The sequence below is a fragment of the Poecilia formosa genome, unplaced genomic scaffold (genome assembly GCF_000485575.1).
Source record: "Poecilia formosa unplaced genomic scaffold, Poecilia_formosa-5.1.2 Scaffold330, whole genome shotgun sequence".
NCBI lineage: Eukaryota > Metazoa > Chordata > Actinopteri > Cyprinodontiformes > Poeciliidae > Poecilia > Poecilia formosa.
The window spans coordinates 673,993-692,332 of record NW_006800269.1 but is presented as its reverse complement, the minus strand read 5'-3'; the positions used below and the strand labels follow the sequence as shown (position 1 = coordinate 692,332).

The window sequence follows — 18,340 nt, the reverse complement described above, 5'->3', positions numbered from 1 at the left end:
TGCTGATAAAAGTGACAGAGGTCACAAATATGGGAAGTGTGGAAGCCTCTACTGTATCAAATTGACATAGGAATAACAGAGAGTTGGCCATTCTAAGGTAAAAAACCCAGCGCATACAGTGTTCATGTTTTGTTTTGTTTTTTCATCCAGACGGCTTCCCGCGGCCCCCCTAGGGGGCGCGCCCCACAGTTTGGGAACCTCTGAGTTAGGGCAAGAGTAAGAGTCTTTTGTTTGTTTGTTTGTTTAATAACAAGAATTAGTAGTATAATAAACACACAAAATTACCAGAAGAAAGTTGTAAAATGACTAGAAGGTGTTTGAATAAGACCAAAGCTCTGAAAGTCCTGCAACTGACGATAATTTGATGCTGATGTCTTAAAATATCATGTCCTATTTGTAAAACTGATGCCAAAGTATAACTTCAAAAGACGAAGACCTTCCTATATTATTATTTTTTATGTTAGAGTCACCATAAAATTACTACTTTACTCTTTTAGTATGACAACCTTATTGCGGCAATATTACATCTTTTTTCTTGCATTTTTAAATCAGTCTTCTCATATTAAAGCCATATTATTTTTGACTTACAGTTGCACAACTAAATTTTCATAATACTTTGACTTTATTCTAGTAATAAATTTTGTGTGTGTGTGTGTGTGTGTGCTAGCCTAGCCCAAGTACTGTATCTGGCTTGGCAAAACAAATTTATCCCATGCCTGAATTGTTGTCAAGGGCCGCATACAATCATTCAGAGGCAGCAAATGGCCCTGCGGCCACACTTTGGACTTCCATATAACTTATTGGGAATGAAACTTAAAAAAAAAAAAAAACACTCAGCATACAAGCTTACATGGGCTACATACAGCAGCTTCCCATTTTACTGCTGCCTCGCTCTCTCTCACAACCAAAGCTGTGTGCCTTCAAAAACCCGGACTGCACCTTTAATGTCCTGTCGGGGTTTGTCCAATTAGTGAGTAGGTGGAGCACACAGGAGCAAACCTACCGGAAAAGAAAACACAGACGCTTTCCTCCACCTAACCTGAGCTGACACACGCACGTCAAAGCTGCTGTTTCTTCGCCTGAAGTTTTTCCAGCCACGGAAAAAGTCAAACGGAGACGGAAAGTCGAAGCGGATGGTGCTGGAGGAACTTTCCCACATGATTGAGGTGTCGATACCGTCGCTGGAGAGGGAGGTGGACGAGTCTGGCAAGACGAAGAAGGTGAGCGCGGTCCAAATTTCCTAAATTCAACTTTAAACGTTTTCAAACTTATTGGGAAAGTTTGAAAACGCTCACAGACGAACACGCGCTTCCTCGGCGTGTAATTTCGCACTAATTGCTATTCTGTGCCGAAGAATGAAGCCGCACGGGGGCCAGGTGAGTCTTACCTGTAAGAAGAGGCGATTCAATTCACAGCGGGTACAAACTTTTCTCGCGCGAGTCAAAACCGTCAAGTGTAAAGGACTCGCGTGCTAAATTTATATATTTTTGGAAACATTTTGCTGTGATTTGTTTTATTTTATTTAAAGCAGCTCAACAACAAACTAAGCAAATATTTAAAACTAATCAAATAGATTTTTTGTGGAGACTGTAATATGTAAATAACTGAAAATCTAGAACTTAAAAAGGTCTGTCTTTTTAATTTCACTAATATTAAAAGGATTAGTCCCAAATAATAGAAGATGATTTGGGATAGTTTGTCTTTAAAAATGTTTGCTGTTTTTAGCTTAGTTTTATTAAATTAATTGAAGCAGATTTAGGTGCAGAAAAGATACTTTTGAGCAAAAATCAGTGTCTAGATGTTGTCCTATTTACTATAATATTAAAGAAAATCTAAAACTCTTTGTGACCTATGCTTTGTGTTGCTGCTAACAATGTAAATTGTGAAACCATTTTTATTTGTAGTTGGTCATTTTGCTTAATTGATAATAAAAAGCCTTCGTTTGCATCGTCTTTAAAAAATGTGTGACGTTTTATGCTTCTGAGCTTATTTCTATATATTTTTGTGATTATATTTACAAGCCTGAATGTTTCTGTGGGTTCCAAACCAACAAGGGTGGGAGAAACTAACATGCGTAACAGACGTATTCATACTGTAAATCCTAACACACAACAATACTTGTATTTACTCTCTTTGGTAATGCTCAATTGTTGATCATTGAACAGGTTTGGGGAACTGGCGGATAATCCACTTACAAAAATCATTGTTCATGCTGCCCTAAAATATGATGCAGCCTATTTTATATGAATGTTATTTTATTCCTACGTTGACATTCAGGACCAGTTAAACCAGTTAGGAACTTGAATCACTGTCCCACTGTCTCATCAGGGACCTAAAGGACTAAAAGAGAGTGCAGTGGGCGATATGGATTTATTTATATTGCGATATTTTGTGGTATTATTGCAATATCGATCATAAGTGACGATAAGAAATATTTATTACTACTGTTTTAGGCTGTGGCTGCAAACATACATAAGCTCAAATATCACTCTTGACAAACAAACTCATTTGCTTCTTTAGGACACCAATAACATAAAGAAGTGAGATTAGTATCACTAAACTGTACACAGTAACAGCATTTAATCATAATTACAAATGTATTGGTATTTTTCAATACTCTCATTAAATAAACGGTGAAAAAAATAATCCCAACAAAACAGACAGTTCTGGTGGTTTTAAATGTCATTCATCAGAATGTATCGTGACAACAGTGAAAAGTATCGTTTATTGTGATAATCGATACGATAATGGCAATAGACACTAGGGTTATGCAAAGGGTAAATTCATAAAATGTTACCTCAACATTGTAGCTAGTACCTGATTTTAACAGAACCTGCTGATTCGTTTCCGACACGTATTTAAACTTAGAATTTCAAAACTTACAGAGAAAATCAGCATACGGTAATTATTGTTTGTTTTTTAAAATGTGACGCATTCAGTTTCACACTACAGAATAGTATTACAGAAAAACAACTATGCAACAAAATCATTCCAACTAAAACCTGGTATCGGAAGGAAATGTTTGTTTCTCGCTCCCAGCTGCCTGCTGTGGACAGGAACCAAATTCTTTGCTGCACTGCTCTTGGTGAACCAGCAGGCCTGTGAAAACAGAGCCATCATGCAGCACAGTTAGAAACCGCTGCAGCTTCAAGGCTGCTCTACAAAAGTCTTATTTTGTGCTGAAACTGAAGCAGAACCTGAGTAGATAAAAAAGAATGGCTAAAAGGAACATATGTGCTTTCTAGCACACTGAAGGCTACTATGATCACGTGCCACATTCAGAGCTGCATGGCAGAAAAGCTAACAGAGGCACCAGAGTGAGGAATTTGGCTCACTGTGAATCAGACGGCCTGTGGTGCAGAACATGAGCGACTCGCCCTGCTTTTATCTTATTTATTGAAACAAAAGCAAAGTTCAACATTTATTGATTTTTTTTTTTTCTCTTGGAAGGGCTCACTAAATGTTGTTTTTTTTTTTTTTTTTTTTTTTTGCATATCTGCTGTTCAGTTCTGATGTCTGGTAAAGTCTAACAGGTCGGTTCAAATATTTGCAAACTCCGTTCTGATTTATTTAAAGTATTGTTACTTATTGCAGCAGAAAGAAAAGCATGTGCTGCAACTATCCTGGGAAAAATGTCTGAAGCTCTTTACCGCCTCCTGCTGGAAAGGCGAGTTGATTGTTTTTGCACTGACGATCTGCTAAAAAAGATTGATTATAACATTGGAGCCCAAAGTGGGTCCTGGAGGGCTGGCATCCTTCATGTTCTAGTTCTCTCCCTGGTGTAACTTAGCATGAGCAAATCATTTATTTCCTAATTTACATTTTCTTTTCTTCTGACTAATCTATCTTGGAAGAGTTACAATTTTGTGAAGAAGTTTGATTTTTGATTATTTTTCTATTTTCTTTTTTTTATCTTCTTTTTTTTTCAGCTTTTCAGAGTTGAAGTCTTGTTTAATGAGAGGAAACATTATGTCCTCAGAAGAAACAGTGAATTCCAGACGCTCCATAGGAAGGTATGTGTTAATATCAGACTTCCTTTGTCCTGCTTTCTTAAATCTCTTGGAGGGTTTCATTTTGTTTTTGTCTGTGGTCAGTATCTTTCAATGTTTAAAATCCTTAAAATGAGTTGAAACACATTAGGGCTTCTGAAACCATAAAATAAAATGGTTTTTGCGTGTATGTACGTGTTATTGTGATGCTGGCAGCTTAAGAAGATCATCCAGACTCCGGATTTTCCGAGCAAAAGGAACCCCCATCTGAGGACCAAACCTCTGGAGCAGAGGCGGCAGGAGCTGGAAGATTACATCCAGGTAAGAAGCAGAGGTTTCATATAATAATAATAAAGTCCTGTTTATGTGGACACCATCTCTTGTTTATATGATGGCATATTAGGGCAAATGTATATAAAAAAAAGTACATTTCTGCCAAAAAAAACTAATCTCAGAACTTTTCTACAAAAAAATTTAAAAATTCTAAGTTTCAAACATTGAAATTTTGTAGGAAAAAAGAATCTAATTTTGAGCCTACACTCAGAAATTAGAAAAAACATGGAAATTTCTGAGTTTCAAAAGTTGAAAATTTGTGAGAAAAAGATCAGAATTTTTTAGCTCAATCTCAGAAAATTTCTACAATTACTTAGAAATTTCTGAGCTTGAAAAGTAGAAAATTGTCAATTTTTCAAACTTGGAAGTATCCAAGTTTCTTCTAGAACATTTCTGAGGTTAACCTCAAAATTTCAGCGTTTTTCTGGCAGAAATTTGCTCCTCTCTCTCGGGCCTGACGCGCCGTCGTATGTTTTTCTCTCCGCATAAGGACATTATCTACCAAAACGAAGACGTGCCTCAGGTGCTGCTGGACTTCCTCCACGTGAAGCACTTCCACACGGGGAACAAGATCAGCAGCGTCGAGTGAGTCCAGCAGCCTGCTCTCCTCCGGGAGCCGGCCGGCCGGCGATGCTGCATGTGTTGCTATATTTGTTGCCTCTATTTTCAGATTGGGGGCAATGCGGCAACATGATAAAACTTGAGAAACATTCTTCACGGCGTCCCCCCCAGAGCAGCAGTGACGGCTCAGATCGAGTCGTTGCTGTTTGTGGAAAAACGGCGTCTGTTTAAAAGCAAAATGAAACCGTTCCATAAGAATGTAATATCTAATATTTTAATATTCTGTTTTTAGGTCACTGGATGAACTGGACAGTCAGGAATACAAGTAAGTTTTTACTTTAAGAACAATCGGACAAAAAGGGAGGAAAAGGTAAATGACGATCACTTTAAATAGTTTATCAGTTAACACACATTTAAACGTGGTCACTCAGCTGAAATTTTTCTGCTTCCTGACCCGAATACAGAGAAAAAAGCTCCAAAATGCAAAACGAGGCCTATGAAGCATTAATATCAGTTTGAGTCTGATGTGTAAAAAAACTCAGACTTTGTGGACTGAAATTTACTTTGATTCTTCCTAGAACTGTCACTGTAACAAATTGTCCCAGAAGTTATTGTGATAAACTATAATATCGTTGCTTTGAGACAATTTTTAGGTAATATAATGGTAAATAACATATTCTCAAAGATCAATTAACTTAAAATATAACTAACATTTAACACTGGAACTAGAAGACATTTTAAATATCCAAAATAAATAAACAAAAGAACAAATAAAATGAATTATGAAGTCTCTGTAAACAAAATTAAATTGTCCTTTAAAACAAAAAAGCAAGTTGAGACCAAAACACAAGACTGAAGACTTTAGTGATCTGGTTTTTGGTTTAAAACCGGAAAAAAAAAAAAAAAAAAAAAAAAAAAGAGAAACAGAAAAGGAAAAAACAATAAATTCTGCAAGTGGAAATTATTGATACCATTTTAACTTATCATGCGGTTAACTGATTTATTGTGTCAGGCGTAATTCTGACCAGATTTGCCACATGTACGGAAGAGAAAGAGGCAGCGCCGCCCCCTGGCTAAAATAAAATCTGTACTTTTCAGCCATGATGTTGATATCGATCATTTTTTATAACTTGCTGGTTCCAGGAGAGTAGCAGTCAGTATCAGTCATTTATTTACAATTAATGTTTGCTGGTGAGAGGTAAACGATGTAATGAAACTGTTGGACTGAAGCAACCTTTTTTTGATAACGGACTCCCAGTGATGGGAATCATTAAAATAAACTTTTTCCATCATTTTTCCAAAATGTAATAAAACTCTATGTTTGTAGAGTGTTTTAGGCACCGAGGCGGCCGCCAGCATGCGTCCTGTTTGCTTTGAATGCAAACGGAGGCAGAAGATGTTTACCTCGTGTCCGTGGCATCAGGAGACCAGGAATGTCCTGAAAGCGTTTGTAGTTCAGAGCGCAGATGGAATGCGGCTCCGGGGCCGTCGTCGTGGCTATCCCGCTTCCCGGTCATTTGATGACGCGGCGCGGCTCAAACCAGAGACCGTGACACACTTAGGAGCCTCTCCGCTGATCTGATGCTTTCAACACCAAACTGCGTCTCATAAGGCAGAACACTGCTGCCTCTGGAAGCGTAGTTAGATTTTTATATTTGCGTAAGCATCAACACTGGTATGTCACGACTGTTTAAAGATGAAGTTGGACACGCCTCTACTCGCTTAGCATGGGCAACATGGCTTAAAATTAAAATCTGATTTTCCATTTTTATCTTTTTTTTTAGTTTTTTGGTTTATTTATTTATTTTGTTTAGAATATTTTTATTTCATTCATCAATATTCTGAGTTGTGCAACGTAAACGTAACTACGAGAATTTTTGTGTAATTGCGAGAAATATAGCGGAAAAAAGATGCAATTTTACGAGAAAACAATGTCTTAAAATGACGAGAAAAGTTGTTTAAAGGAGAAACAATCTCACTTATCAGGATTCGACATGACCGCCTTAGTTTGTGTTGCTCCTTCTTTGAAACAACAAAATTGTTTCAAAATCTTGATGCTGATAATTTAATGGTGATGTTTTAAAAGATTAAGTATCGCGATTAAGTGTTGAGTACTACCTGTAAAATTTATATCAGTCTAATTTCACAAGATGCTTAACTTTCCACATTTAAATATTTTGTAGTACTCATAAAATTACAACTCTTTTCTGTTAATATGAGTTTATTTTTGTACTATTATGACTTTATTCTCGTAATTAAAAAACAACAACATTGTATCTTGACCCTTTTGTTAGTAAATAGAAGCTGTGAAACAAGATGGCCGCTCTGGGTTTGCTGACATCACTCTGAACTATGAGAACCCAAAGAGTTCATTGTTGGAGTGGGAGGGGGAAATGTAATTTAAAAAAAATGTTCTTTCAAAACATAAATCTTTAAAGACAAAATAATTCAATGAATAAATAAAACTGATTTCTGTCTGAGCCCTACTACTGCCTTCAGTTTCAATATGGCAGGTGAAGGTTACTGTTTCACTGAATCGATTACTTACATTTCTGCTTTTCGTTTCCACAGTTACCAGTTACCACAGCAACGGGTTCTGGGCTTCTTCCAGGATCCTTATCTGCCCGGCAGCTCATCAGGTAGCTTTGAGTCGACATGTCAGAGCGACGGTCTGTGTTCAGGTGAAACAAACCCTGCCCTCTTTCTCGCAGGCCTCCCGGACATGGTGGTGGACGGAGTTCTGCAGGGTTTCTACCCCCGGGACGTCCGGGTCAGCTTCAGCGCCTCTATTCTCCCTGACCACGACGCCTGACAGGCAGCATGGCCCAAAGAAGAAATACACAGAACTATGGCTACATTTCGACGAATTACAGTATCGTCGAACGGTTCATTTGACTCAGGAGAATAAATTCATTACAGTTCAAGTTCATTTTGGTCATTGTGACTTGAATCAAATTCAGTTTCTCTGAAGACCTGAATAATATGCACACAAAAGCTTAAATCAACTCGGGTCTTCTTCCAGACAGTGAACTTGATTTTTGAAAACGAGAGGCTTTTTCTAGAAGATTCTTATTTCTTACTTTTGTTGGATTGACTGATGTATGGTAAAATGTAACGGCTCTTTTCACACAAACTGTGTCACAGAATCAAAACAACGCAACAATTGAGCTAGGCGCCGTCAATATTCCATTTCACCTTTTTTTCCTTCCACTGAACTTTCCATTAATATGCTTTTTCCATTAATAAAACATTTTAACGACTGTCTGCTGGACAACTGTCAAGTTGGGAGTCTTTACTGTGATCGAGACAGTCATAGTGTAAACGTAATGTTAGTTCTGTACTAGTTTTTTTTTTTTTACAAGTTTTATGTAATCACATTATTTTGAAATACAAAATTGTGTGTTTTCATTCGGCGTAAGCTTTAATCACCAAACAGGCTTAAATAAGGTTACCCGGGCAACAACACTGCAGCATTTCTCCTTAGAATTGCACAACAAACATCCACGTTTTCCCATGACACGAGTTTCAGTTTCTGAGCTAAATTACTGAAATGCATCAAACTTTTATTTTATCGACATGCAGCTGTGAAATGGAAATGCAATTTGTATCCAGTGAGACAAATTTCAGAATTGAGGTTTCAAGGCAGCGAAGCCGGGACATGAGCCGCATGTTTTTACTTGTACTTTACGGTCTCGTTATTTTAAAGATGTTTTGGTGTACAGTTGTCCCAATCGAGCACTTGACCCAACAAAGCTGGTGTGTGGGGCAACAAAACCTAAAGCATATGTCATGCTGTTTTTTACAGTCTTTAGATGCAATGTGGCAACTGTTTTTAAAATTAAATGTTTGTCTTTTGTAGTTTTTTATTATTTGCATGATTTATATTTCACATTGAAGTTATAATAAATCATTCAAAAAGGTCCCAACTTGTGTTTTTTCCCACCACTTTTAAACTTTTCATTTTCGCTTCTTCCTTCTGGTGGAAGACGAGTGCCAACATGCAGGTTAGGCGGAAGGCGCTTGCTCAGCTGAAGGAAGAGTAAGAGAAATTTTTTGCCTTTGCTATGATGATTCATGACTAGTTGACTCTTCTGCTTTTTGTGAATAGTAATTTGACCTGAGCTGAGGGGATAAAATAATTTACTTTGGAGCAGACACAAACCTTTCCTACATTTTCTAATAAAAAACAACAAAAATGTCAATAGGGCTTTATGTGGCATTGTTCTTTTTTTTGTTTGTTTTTTGTTTTGATTTTTTTTTTTACATTATGGCATGTTAAGAAGGTTTGGACTATTTCAGTCAGCTGAGTTGGAGCTGAGATGCAAATACAAATGTGTTTTTTCTGTCCCACATGGTATAATTGACCAGAAATGTCCATTATGAGCCCCTTGTTTGAAATATTTACCGTGTTTTCTCCGTGGTTTGTGGCAAACCTTAATTTGGCATTAGCTGTATTTCTCGCTGGAGTTCAAATCAGTATTGAACTCTGTTATGTTCAAATCCAGTCATTGGCACTCGGTTACAAATTGTATAAAATGTATGGAGTTATAACACAAAGACAAAGCTAACAGCTAACAGAGACTTTGTGTTTTGATATATATATGTATATATATATATATATAGAGAGAGAGGGGGGGGGAGAGAGAAATCTGACGTATGGTCATTCCGAGAACATATGACTTTAAGCATGAAAGTTGAGCAGGTATTTTTATTTTTTTTCGTACTTCGCTTTAAGGTTCCTGCTATTTCTGACACTACGCGAACGCAGCATTTACCCTGGAAAGGCTCTTGGCGCATGCGCGTGTCGCTGATTCGAAGCGGCTGCTGGTTGGAGTGCTGGCTGTGTCTGAGCCGCTCCTGTCACTCCCAGCTAAAGCTTCTTGAATGAATTGTGCCGACTCTAGCTTCTCCTTCTTGGCTCACTACCAGTCGCGGAATTAAACTGACTGAATGTTCTTCCTGTGATTGAACCAGGAAACTGGACCTTCTTTCTGGCTAACAAACCTGCACGTTGCTGCCTGGTATGTACCGCTACCATAACTAACCAACAGCGTTACTCTCTCCTGCAATTACAAAAGCTATAAGTTAGATAGTTTGCCAAAGTGTTTAGTTGCCGTGGTTGTTTCTTAATTGGTTTAACACCGGGTCGAAGCGGCTTGCTGGTGCCGGATTTGCTAACTGAGTTCAAAGATCCAGCTAGCGTGTCCACGTTAGCAGTAACTTTACCGCTTCTTGCGTGCTCAGTATGCTGGTTCTTAATGTTCTGGACGGCGATGCTGTTCAAAACACTACCGGTGTCAGCTTTCAACTCATAAAAAACATGATTACTCGCTGGAAATGGACTACAATTTGAACTTCCTCTAATCAGAGTGTTGCGGTTGCGCTAATAATCCCTTGGAGAAAAAAGTCAGGTTCATGTTGGTGGGTGTGTTCAAACCAGCTTCTTATTTAGCTGTTTTTTTTGTCTGTTGGATTAAATTACTCCATTGTGTGGTGGTGTGTCAGATTGTATCCCTGGAATTATTTTAATTTTCATTTCATGCCAACAAAAGTATCAACCTTACTGATGCTTAGCTTGTTGTCAATGTTTAGATCGATGCGTAAAGCCCTCTCACAGTTGGGGTTTTTAGGAAGAGTTGTTACTTTGAAATGATGATAAAATAACAAGCTACTAATGCATATTTTTAAATGCTGATTTCAGTACCTTTTTGAATTATTCATGGTGCTTGAACTTTTTCAGATTTTGTAATGTTACATCCACTGAAATCAATGGATTTTTAGGGAAATGTATCCGATGTAATGCATAAAGTAAAGATAAAATGATTCTGTCTTCAACTATTTTCTCAAATTAAAGAAATCTTATTGTTACATCAACCTCCTTTCCACAATACTCTTTAATAAAAACTAATTTGGCCAGATGTCCTCAGAAATTATCATTAGCTCTGCAGTCCTCTGTGGTTTATTATATACAGGAATATTATGATAAGTTTTGCTGGATGATAAATTGTCCCGGAGGTTATTGCGATAAACGACAATATTGTTGCTTTGAGACCATTTTCAAGTACTAAAAGGGTAACGGCATAATGATGCAAAAACACATTTTCAAATATCAATAAACTTTAAATTCTAATGAATATTTAACACTAGAACTGGAAGAAAATTTATATATCCAGAATAAATAAGCAATAGAAACAACACATAAAATGAATTATGATGTCTCTGTAAACAAAATTGTCCACCAAAAACTTGCTGGTTGAGACCAAAACACCAGACCAAAGACTTTAGTCATCCAGTTTTTGGTAGAAAGAGAGAGAAAAAGAAAAGCGATAACTTATGCGATTAACGGATTTATTGTGACATTCCAAAGTATAGTGAACATTAATGAGCGAACGGCATTAATCAGAGAAGCAGCCAACTCTGGAGAGATGTACAGCTCCAGCGGGAGACTCTGTCAACATCTATTATTCATTTATTCTACATATTTATCCAGACTTGGAGTCGGGAAGAAACCGGGCCATCATATTTAACTCAATTAGATTTAAACAAAGCAGGAAATCACTGTGATTTATACTTTTAAAAAGCCACAATCCGACATGAAATTGACAGTCTTCCTGTTGCCACAGGAGTGTGTGGGAAGCACCATGTGGAGGAAGGCTTCAGCAGCGCTCCTGCTGGCTTTGGCCGTCGGCTACTTCTACGGTGGCAGGCCGGAGCTGCCGGAGCAGATCCTCCAGTACATTGGCCTGCCCAACCTCCAGACGCCGTCGCAGAGCAACCAGGACCTGGAGCGGGCCATCTCTGCCGCCTGGGAGGCTCTGATCGCTTTGCCAAGCAGGCAGTGGACCAAGGTGGCAGTGGGGTGAGTGACGCTGATCTGTGGAGCTGGTCAGAGTCTGAGTGATTTTCCTTTAATCTGACATTTCTCAAGCCCTTCTGTGGCACGCGGCGTGTGTGTGGAGAGGCTGCGGCAGAACGCGTTATCATGAGTCAGCTTCTGCTCGGACATCTCGGTGAAAACAGCAGGTGCACAAGTGAGGGGTGGCACCGCGTGTAGTGTAGAGTAAAGGTCAAATTGTCGCCCCTAGCGCTGAGCAATAAATTGATTTTATTGGTTTGTTGAATGTTTGGGTTTTGAAGATTAAAGTTTTGGAAAAATGTAGATTTTTTTTTTCCGATGTCGATAAACCAGAAACAAAAAAAAAGAAAAAAAGAAGTTTGTGTTTTCTTCGCCTTGTTGCTTGTTAGTTTTATTGTTCCAATTCAGCACATCAATAAAATCTACTTATTAAACTCTGTGGAGATTTAAGTCTGTTATTTTGGAAGCAGTATATGTTCCAACGGTTTTTTATTCTGGCCGTTTCCGTGGAAATATGAGGAGTTTTGTCTGATTTCATCAGGGGAGCTGATGACTCTAACTTTAAAATATTCAGTGTTGTTGCTTAAAAAAATTAAAAAAACCCACCTGAGTCTGCTTCAGGTGGCAGAACGTGATTGGCTGAGCCTAAAGCCCAGCCCTCCAGAGGGTGGGACATGCTGCACCTGGAGCTTTGATGACCTTTTATCTAAAGTGTGTGTTGGTAAAGGTGGTGTATGATAGCATTGAGCAGTCAGTGTGTGTTCACCTGTAATAAAGGCCAGAGTTTATTACAGGAACTGCCTGGTTCTGTCCCTGAATAAAATATTTGACGACAAGCATCACATTACCCCAGGACATGCCGGGGTTTTTTTTCCCCTCTTTAATTTATTGTTGCAAGATTAAAAACGTGGACTGCTTGCCTTATTAACTGCCTTAATTGGATGTGTTTAGCATTTTTGTATTTTCTTCCAGTACCCAACATAAGCAAAATCCATTTTCTTCTGGTTATCCTTGACCACTGAGTCCCGCCGTCAGACTGAAGTGACGCGTTTCCACTTTGGTTCTCTTGTTCAGGGTGAACGCCTGCGTCGACGTGGTTGTCAGCGGCGTGGGGCTGCTGCAGGCGCTGGCTGTGGATCCTGGCGCCGGCCGGGATCACGAAGTCCTGCACTCGAAAGATGACCTGAGGGAAACCTTCATCCACTACATGGAGCGCGGAGCAGCAGCAGAGCGATTCTTCAGCGACAAGGAAGTGTTTCAGAGAATCGCTCGCGCAGCAGCAGAGTACCCCGGCGCAAAGGCAAGGCCATTCCTCTCATCCCCCTCCTTTGGTTTACTCCTTTTTTACCTTTTCAGAAATGTAACTTTGGTCTGTTTTTCAGCTGTACGTTGGAGGAAATGCTGCCCTCATTGGTCAGAAATTCGCCACCTACCCAGATCTGATGGTATGCAAGCATAAACAAATCTAGATGGCCTCTGTGATGCATTTTACTTACATTTTTATTCCATTCATTTAGGGCTGTTGTAAACGAATATTTTAGTAATCGAGGTACTCGAATCATTCGAGGAATCGTTTCAGCCCTACATTCATTAGTCACTGATGGAGCAAAACTATAGCAAAAACAATAAAGTTTTAGCTACCTTCTTATCAAGTTATCTTCTGTAATTCGGAGTTCTGAACATTGAAAACCCATAATTGTTTATTATATACTTCAGGTTTTGTTGTGTGGGCCGGTCGGCCCTAAACTCCACGAGATGCTGGACGAGCAGATCGTCGTTCCTCCAGAGTCTCTTCAGGAGACAGATGAGTTTCACCTCATCCTGGAGTACAAAGCAGGTACAGAGGGAAAAGCAGCTGCAGCTCTGTGCCACGCAGACATTCCCTACACTTTTGAATGTGCAAAAAGTGTGTTTAATTTTACAAGCTGCAATGTATTGTATTATAATTTTATGTAGTAGACGAACATACTAACAGCATAAGTGTAAAGTGGAGGAAAAGACTGAAAATTTCAGTAGAAATGTCAAAGCCTGTGTATTGGTATGAAGACCTGAATCGGGTTCTGATGCAGATTTAGGTTCTACAGGCTTCAAGTTTGAGTTTCAAAGCCTAAGTAGCTTAAAAGAACATATAATTATGTCTCTCTTTGTTGCAGGTCATAGAATGTCCAGAATTAGCTAAAATGCTAAGGTTAGCTAAAATGCTGTCAGTAGCATATGGACCATCTGTAGCATGTTGACTGTCATTGACTTACTCCAGTTAATAAGCAAACAAGTGTAAAACATAAATTTAGCTAAAATACCAAAGCTAGCAAAACTGACGTCAATAACATCTGTGTGCTATCACTAGCATGTTGACTGAATGACGTCATTCAGTATGTTAAGTTAGCATTTGTATTAAAATTATATAAAATACTAATTTTAGCTTAAATTCTATCGTAAGCATAATGGCCATCAGTAGCATGGTGACCTTCAGTAACGTAGTCCGTCTAATGTGCAATCAACAGTGTATTAACTAAATTTAGCTAAAATGCTAAAGTTAGCTAAAGTGCTGCCAGTAGCATGTGGACTGTCTGTAGCATGTTGACTATCATTGACTTACTCCATTCAGTATCCAAACATTATCGTAGAAGCTAAAATTAACAACAATTAGCTAACTAAATTTAGCTAAAATGCTAAGGTTAGCTAAAATGCTGTCAGTAGCGTGTGGGCTGTGACTAGCAGACTGACTACCTTGCTTTCTACTTCCAGGTGAACAGTGGGGCTCCACTCAGGCGCCACAAGCGAACCGCTTCATCTTCTCTCACGACGTGTCCAACGGGGAGATGAGCTCCCTGGAGACCTTCGTGGCGAGCCTGGAGGAGTTCCAGCCGGAGCTGGTCGTCCTATCGGGGTTCCACATGATGGAGGGCCAGGGGAAGGAGCTGTGGGGGCAGCGACTGAAAGAGGTCAGCTGCTCAAAAGAGCTCAGCGTAATTTCCAGGGTTTGCCCCGGAAAACCTGCTATGCCCTGTGGGAGGGGCGCTAGAGCAGTCCAACAGCAGCACATTGTGTATTGTGTTTAAAAAAATATTAAGTTACAAAAACGCAGCGATTGGAGCACACCCCTCACTCCCTTTTCAATCTGTCAACTATGAAAAAAACAGTATTAAAAAAAACAGTACTATAACCCTGGCAGCCCGCCAGGCTTGTAATACATCGGGGGAAATCCTGGTGATTTCTAATGAAAACTTTCTGGATCTATTTCTGGATTTCTCCTTTTTGGTTTTCTTTCCCAGGCTGTAGCAGCCATAGCTGACATCCCAAAGGGCATTCCCATCCACCTGGAGCTGGCCAGCATGACCGACAAAGACTTCATGAGCCGGCTCATGCAGGAGGTACATGTGAGCGAAGGATTCCGTCTGTGAGAACAGATCGACGTGCTCGATGGCTCCCTGAGGAACGCCATGCGTTTAATTACAGCGTCTCTTCCTGTTAGCAGGTCTTGCCCATCGTCAGCTCCATCGGCCTGAACGAGCAGGAGCTGCTCTTCCTGTCGCAGGCTGGGGATGGCCCGCACGCCGCTGTGCCTGTGTGGAAGGGCGTCCCCGACGTGGGGCGGGTCGGCGACATCCTCTCCTGGGTCCTGGAGCGGCACGGCCGCACCGATCCGTCGTCGGAGTCCGACCTCACCCGTATCCACTTCCACACTCTGGCTTATCACATTTTAGCCACAGTGGACGGCTACTGGGGGAACCAGGCGGCGGCGGTGATGGCGGGAGCCCGGGTGGCCAGCAGCCAGGCCTGCGGCCTGCGGACCGTGGACGTCAGCAAGGTGGAGCTGAAGGCGCCACTGGAGTTCCTCACCTCTCACTTCGAGCCGCGGGAGCGACTTTCGCTGAAGCCAGAGGAGCCCGTCGCTGTGTGGCGGCGAGGGAACGTCACCTTCCACCTGACGCCTGTGCTGGTCTGCAAGAGACCCCTCCGGACAGTGGGGCTGGGGGACGCCATCTCTGCGGAGGGACTAGTTTACTCTGAATTAATGAGGCAGCATCCGTTTTAGAGGCTCGACCACGCTAATGCTAACAGGAGGAGCTGAACACAACCAGGAAACTCTTTCACCTCTGAGCCAGATTAGTGTCCCATTTCAGGTTCCTTTTGCCCCAAAGATGTGTTCTGTTTAATTGATCAGTGTGAAATCCTGCCTGATGAAGATGAAGATGATGTCCCCCGACCTTCTTAAAGAGGCAGGCAGAACTGGATCTCGATGAGCCGCCACGCAGCTGGACTCGACGCACTGTGCACCACTCCAAGCCATCTGCCCAAACTCCAAAGAGTTTAACCGTCACAGCTATGTTTTCTTTAACCTGCATATCTTTCAGTATGCTGTGCCTTCAATATTATAAAATCCTTTATTCATATTTTATAGGAAAACGGTATGAAACTTTAGATTAGCATCGCCCTTTGACAGAGGTATACTGCATAAACTTGAAACTTTGTGATTTAAATCCAATTAAGGAATCCTTTTGGGTGCGTTCACATCTAACATTTAATTGAGTGTTCATCTTATTCTGGTCATCAACCATTTCTGAGTGCTTTGCTTCAACCGGTCTGACCAGCCAGATCGTTTTTCTAATGGTGAGATTATAACAGGGTTCCTTTACGGTCTGGAAAATTTTGAAAACGTCTAAAATTTGCTTATTTTCCAGGTGTAGATAATAAGGGAACATTTTCGCTTCCATGCTTTATTCCTTGTTCTCTTACAGCTAAAGTATGCAACTTTTATTTAAAAAAAGAAAAAAGTTTTTTACACATTTGTTAAGACTGTCACCATGTGGTGATGCTGCAATATGAGATGGATAATCTGTGGAAAAAATAGATCTCCTGCCTGAGCTTTTATTGTGATCTGTAGAAACGCACGACTCCCATTCAAAAACAACCAATCAGAGCCAGGAGGAGGGTCTTAGCGCTGTTAATCAAGCCTACGTATTTGCTGAATATTCACTAAATGGTGTAGAAACCACTTATCTGCTGTTATAGCAAGTTGTTAACCAATGCTAACCAGCACAAGCATTCATAACAGGCTAGCTGGAGGATGGAGGATGATTGTTTCTGGTTAGCACTGGAAGGAGGCAAAGGAGCTCGACAGTTTAAACAAATGTGTAAAATATATATATATACACTTTTTTTTCATTAAAGTTACTGCAGCTTTAACTAGATAATAAAGAAAAAAATTAAAAATCGAAAGGATGGGCATCAAAAATATGTTTTAAAAATTTGTGTTAAGTTTAGGATTTTACAGTCTAGATCTTACGGATTTTGAAATATTTCAAAGTGATGAAATAACCCTTTACTTCCTTATCACCTTGTTCAGCATTGTGCTGTGTCATGCTTTTATTCAACATGCAGATTACAGCATCCAACTAGCTAAATGTTCAGAATCCGATACAATTTGTGGGCAAATCTTAAGAATCGTGTTGAGTTTCGAACTGGAAAACGGGTAGGAATCCCGTTTTTTCTGTGTTTTCATTGTTTGACCAAAACACTCCCTCTATAGCAAAAAGATCTGATCTTTATAGCTCGATAGCAGTCTTTTTTTTTCTATTAAGCTAAATAGTACACTAGTATTGGTAGAAAACAGCTGTTTCAAATGTTTTTCTGAAGCGGGTTGTTCTTTATTGGCCTAAATTCAGTCTATATGCCAGTGCCAGCTAATTAATGTGAAGGTTCTCATAGATATTGACTATTAAGATGGCGTGCATTAACAAATCACGATGACTGTGATCAGATACTTTGTGGTGGTGTCCTTTTCGTTCAATGTGTTTCCTTTCTTGATGACAGTTATGTAACATGATTTATGAAAAAAATATTCTATTGTTACTCAAGAAGACTCATCATGTTAGGCATACACAACACTCCATTTGTTTACCTCAGTCTGCCTCCGAAGGCATGCAATAATCATCGTCTTAAGGCAAACCTGTCATGAAAAGGTTCACGCAGCATTTTAGTTCGGAAAAGGGGATTCTTTGCACTAATAAAAGTAGGTGGCAGGTGATCCTGCGGAGGGGAATGTAACCTTAACCTCCCGTTTTTTTATTGGTTGTATTTTTGCAAGCACAATCTGTTCCTCCTTATTTTGTTGTCATGTTCATTCCCTTGCAGGTCGTCATTAAAATGTGGATGGAGGGAAATGGGTGGTTTGGGTTCCTTTTTTTATTTTTTAAGAGCTTGATCTCTTTTTTTATTTTTAAACAAAATTTTAAAATGACCAAAATCTGTTATAGTGTATGTTTATGTTTTTAAATAAATCAGTGGATTTTTTTTTCACATTTCGTTAATACAACCACTTACCTCCATATTTTAAAATGGAGTAGTTATGAGATGAATAAAAAAGTTTTTACATATATGATAGTTTGTCACACATTTATATTCAACCCGTTTACTCTATCCCTAAATAAATTTGAATTCACTGAAGTGATTTCAGAGGTCAGCTAATTAGTAAAGTTGTCAACGCTACATAATCCATTATTATTTGAGTGTGTAAATGAAAATATGACACTACAGCTCATTCATATATAATTTTAATGGAATATAAGTCTTAAGGGGTTTTTTGTTTATATGGGTT

At 39.5% G+C, this 18,340-nt stretch overlaps 2 protein-coding genes across 3 annotated transcripts; both read left to right on the top strand.

Moving 5' to 3' along the window:
* Positions 1-835: 835 nt before the first annotated feature.
* Positions 836-8,804, top strand: snx22 (sorting nexin 22). Its single transcript, XM_007573494.2, has 7 exons — positions 836-1,220; positions 3,930-4,013; positions 4,206-4,310; positions 4,813-4,907; positions 5,176-5,208; positions 7,455-7,522; positions 7,595-8,804. The coding sequence occupies exons 1-7, from the start codon at positions 1,134-1,136 to the stop codon at positions 7,693-7,695; spliced, it is 573 nt and encodes a 190-aa protein (XP_007573556.1). The 5' UTR covers positions 836-1,133; the 3' UTR covers positions 7,696-8,804.
* A 775-nt stretch (positions 8,805-9,579) lies between these two features.
* On the top strand, positions 9,580-17,903 carry adpgk (ADP-dependent glucokinase). 2 transcript variants are annotated; one of them, XM_007573492.2, is made up of 8 exons: positions 9,580-9,904; positions 11,507-11,742; positions 12,814-13,039; positions 13,122-13,184; positions 13,456-13,576; positions 14,488-14,684; positions 15,015-15,113; positions 15,215-17,903. In XM_007573492.2, exons 2-8 carry the CDS (start codon positions 11,525-11,527, stop codon positions 15,776-15,778), a joined length of 1,488 nt encoding a protein of 495 aa, XP_007573554.1. In that variant the 5' UTR covers positions 9,580-9,904; positions 11,507-11,524; the 3' UTR covers positions 15,779-17,903. The 2 variants fall into 2 exon arrangements, with proteins under 2 accessions (XP_007573554.1, XP_007573555.1); XM_007573493.2 differs by having other exon boundaries at positions 9,581-9,904; positions 15,218-17,903.
* Positions 17,904-18,340: the final 437 nt, after the last annotated feature.

What these genes read in the sequence shown, in the direction of transcription:
- snx22 (XM_007573494.2), top strand. Translation starts at nt 1,134, where the DNA reads ATGGTGCTGGAGGAACTTTCCCACATGATTGAGGTGTCGATACCGTCG. An exon ending in TCCAGACGCTCCATAGGAAG is followed by an intron (nt 4,014 to 4,205) that starts GTATGTGTTAAT and finishes TGATGCTGGCAG; the next exon opens with CTTAAGAAGATCATCCAGAC. An exon ending in TCTGCCCGGCAGCTCATCAG is followed by an intron (nt 7,523 to 7,594) that starts GTAGCTTTGAGT and finishes TCTTTCTCGCAG; the next exon opens with GCCTCCCGGACATGGTGGTG.
- adpgk (XM_007573492.2), top strand. Translation starts at nt 11,525, where the DNA reads ATGTGGAGGAAGGCTTCAGCAGCGCTCCTGCTGGCTTTGGCCGTCGGC. An exon ending in TGGACCAAGGTGGCAGTGGG is followed by an intron (nt 11,743 to 12,813) that starts GTGAGTGACGCT and finishes TCTCTTGTTCAG; the next exon opens with GGTGAACGCCTGCGTCGACG. An exon ending in CATCCTGGAGTACAAAGCAG is followed by an intron (nt 13,577 to 14,487) that starts GTACAGAGGGAA and finishes TTCTACTTCCAG; the next exon opens with GTGAACAGTGGGGCTCCACT.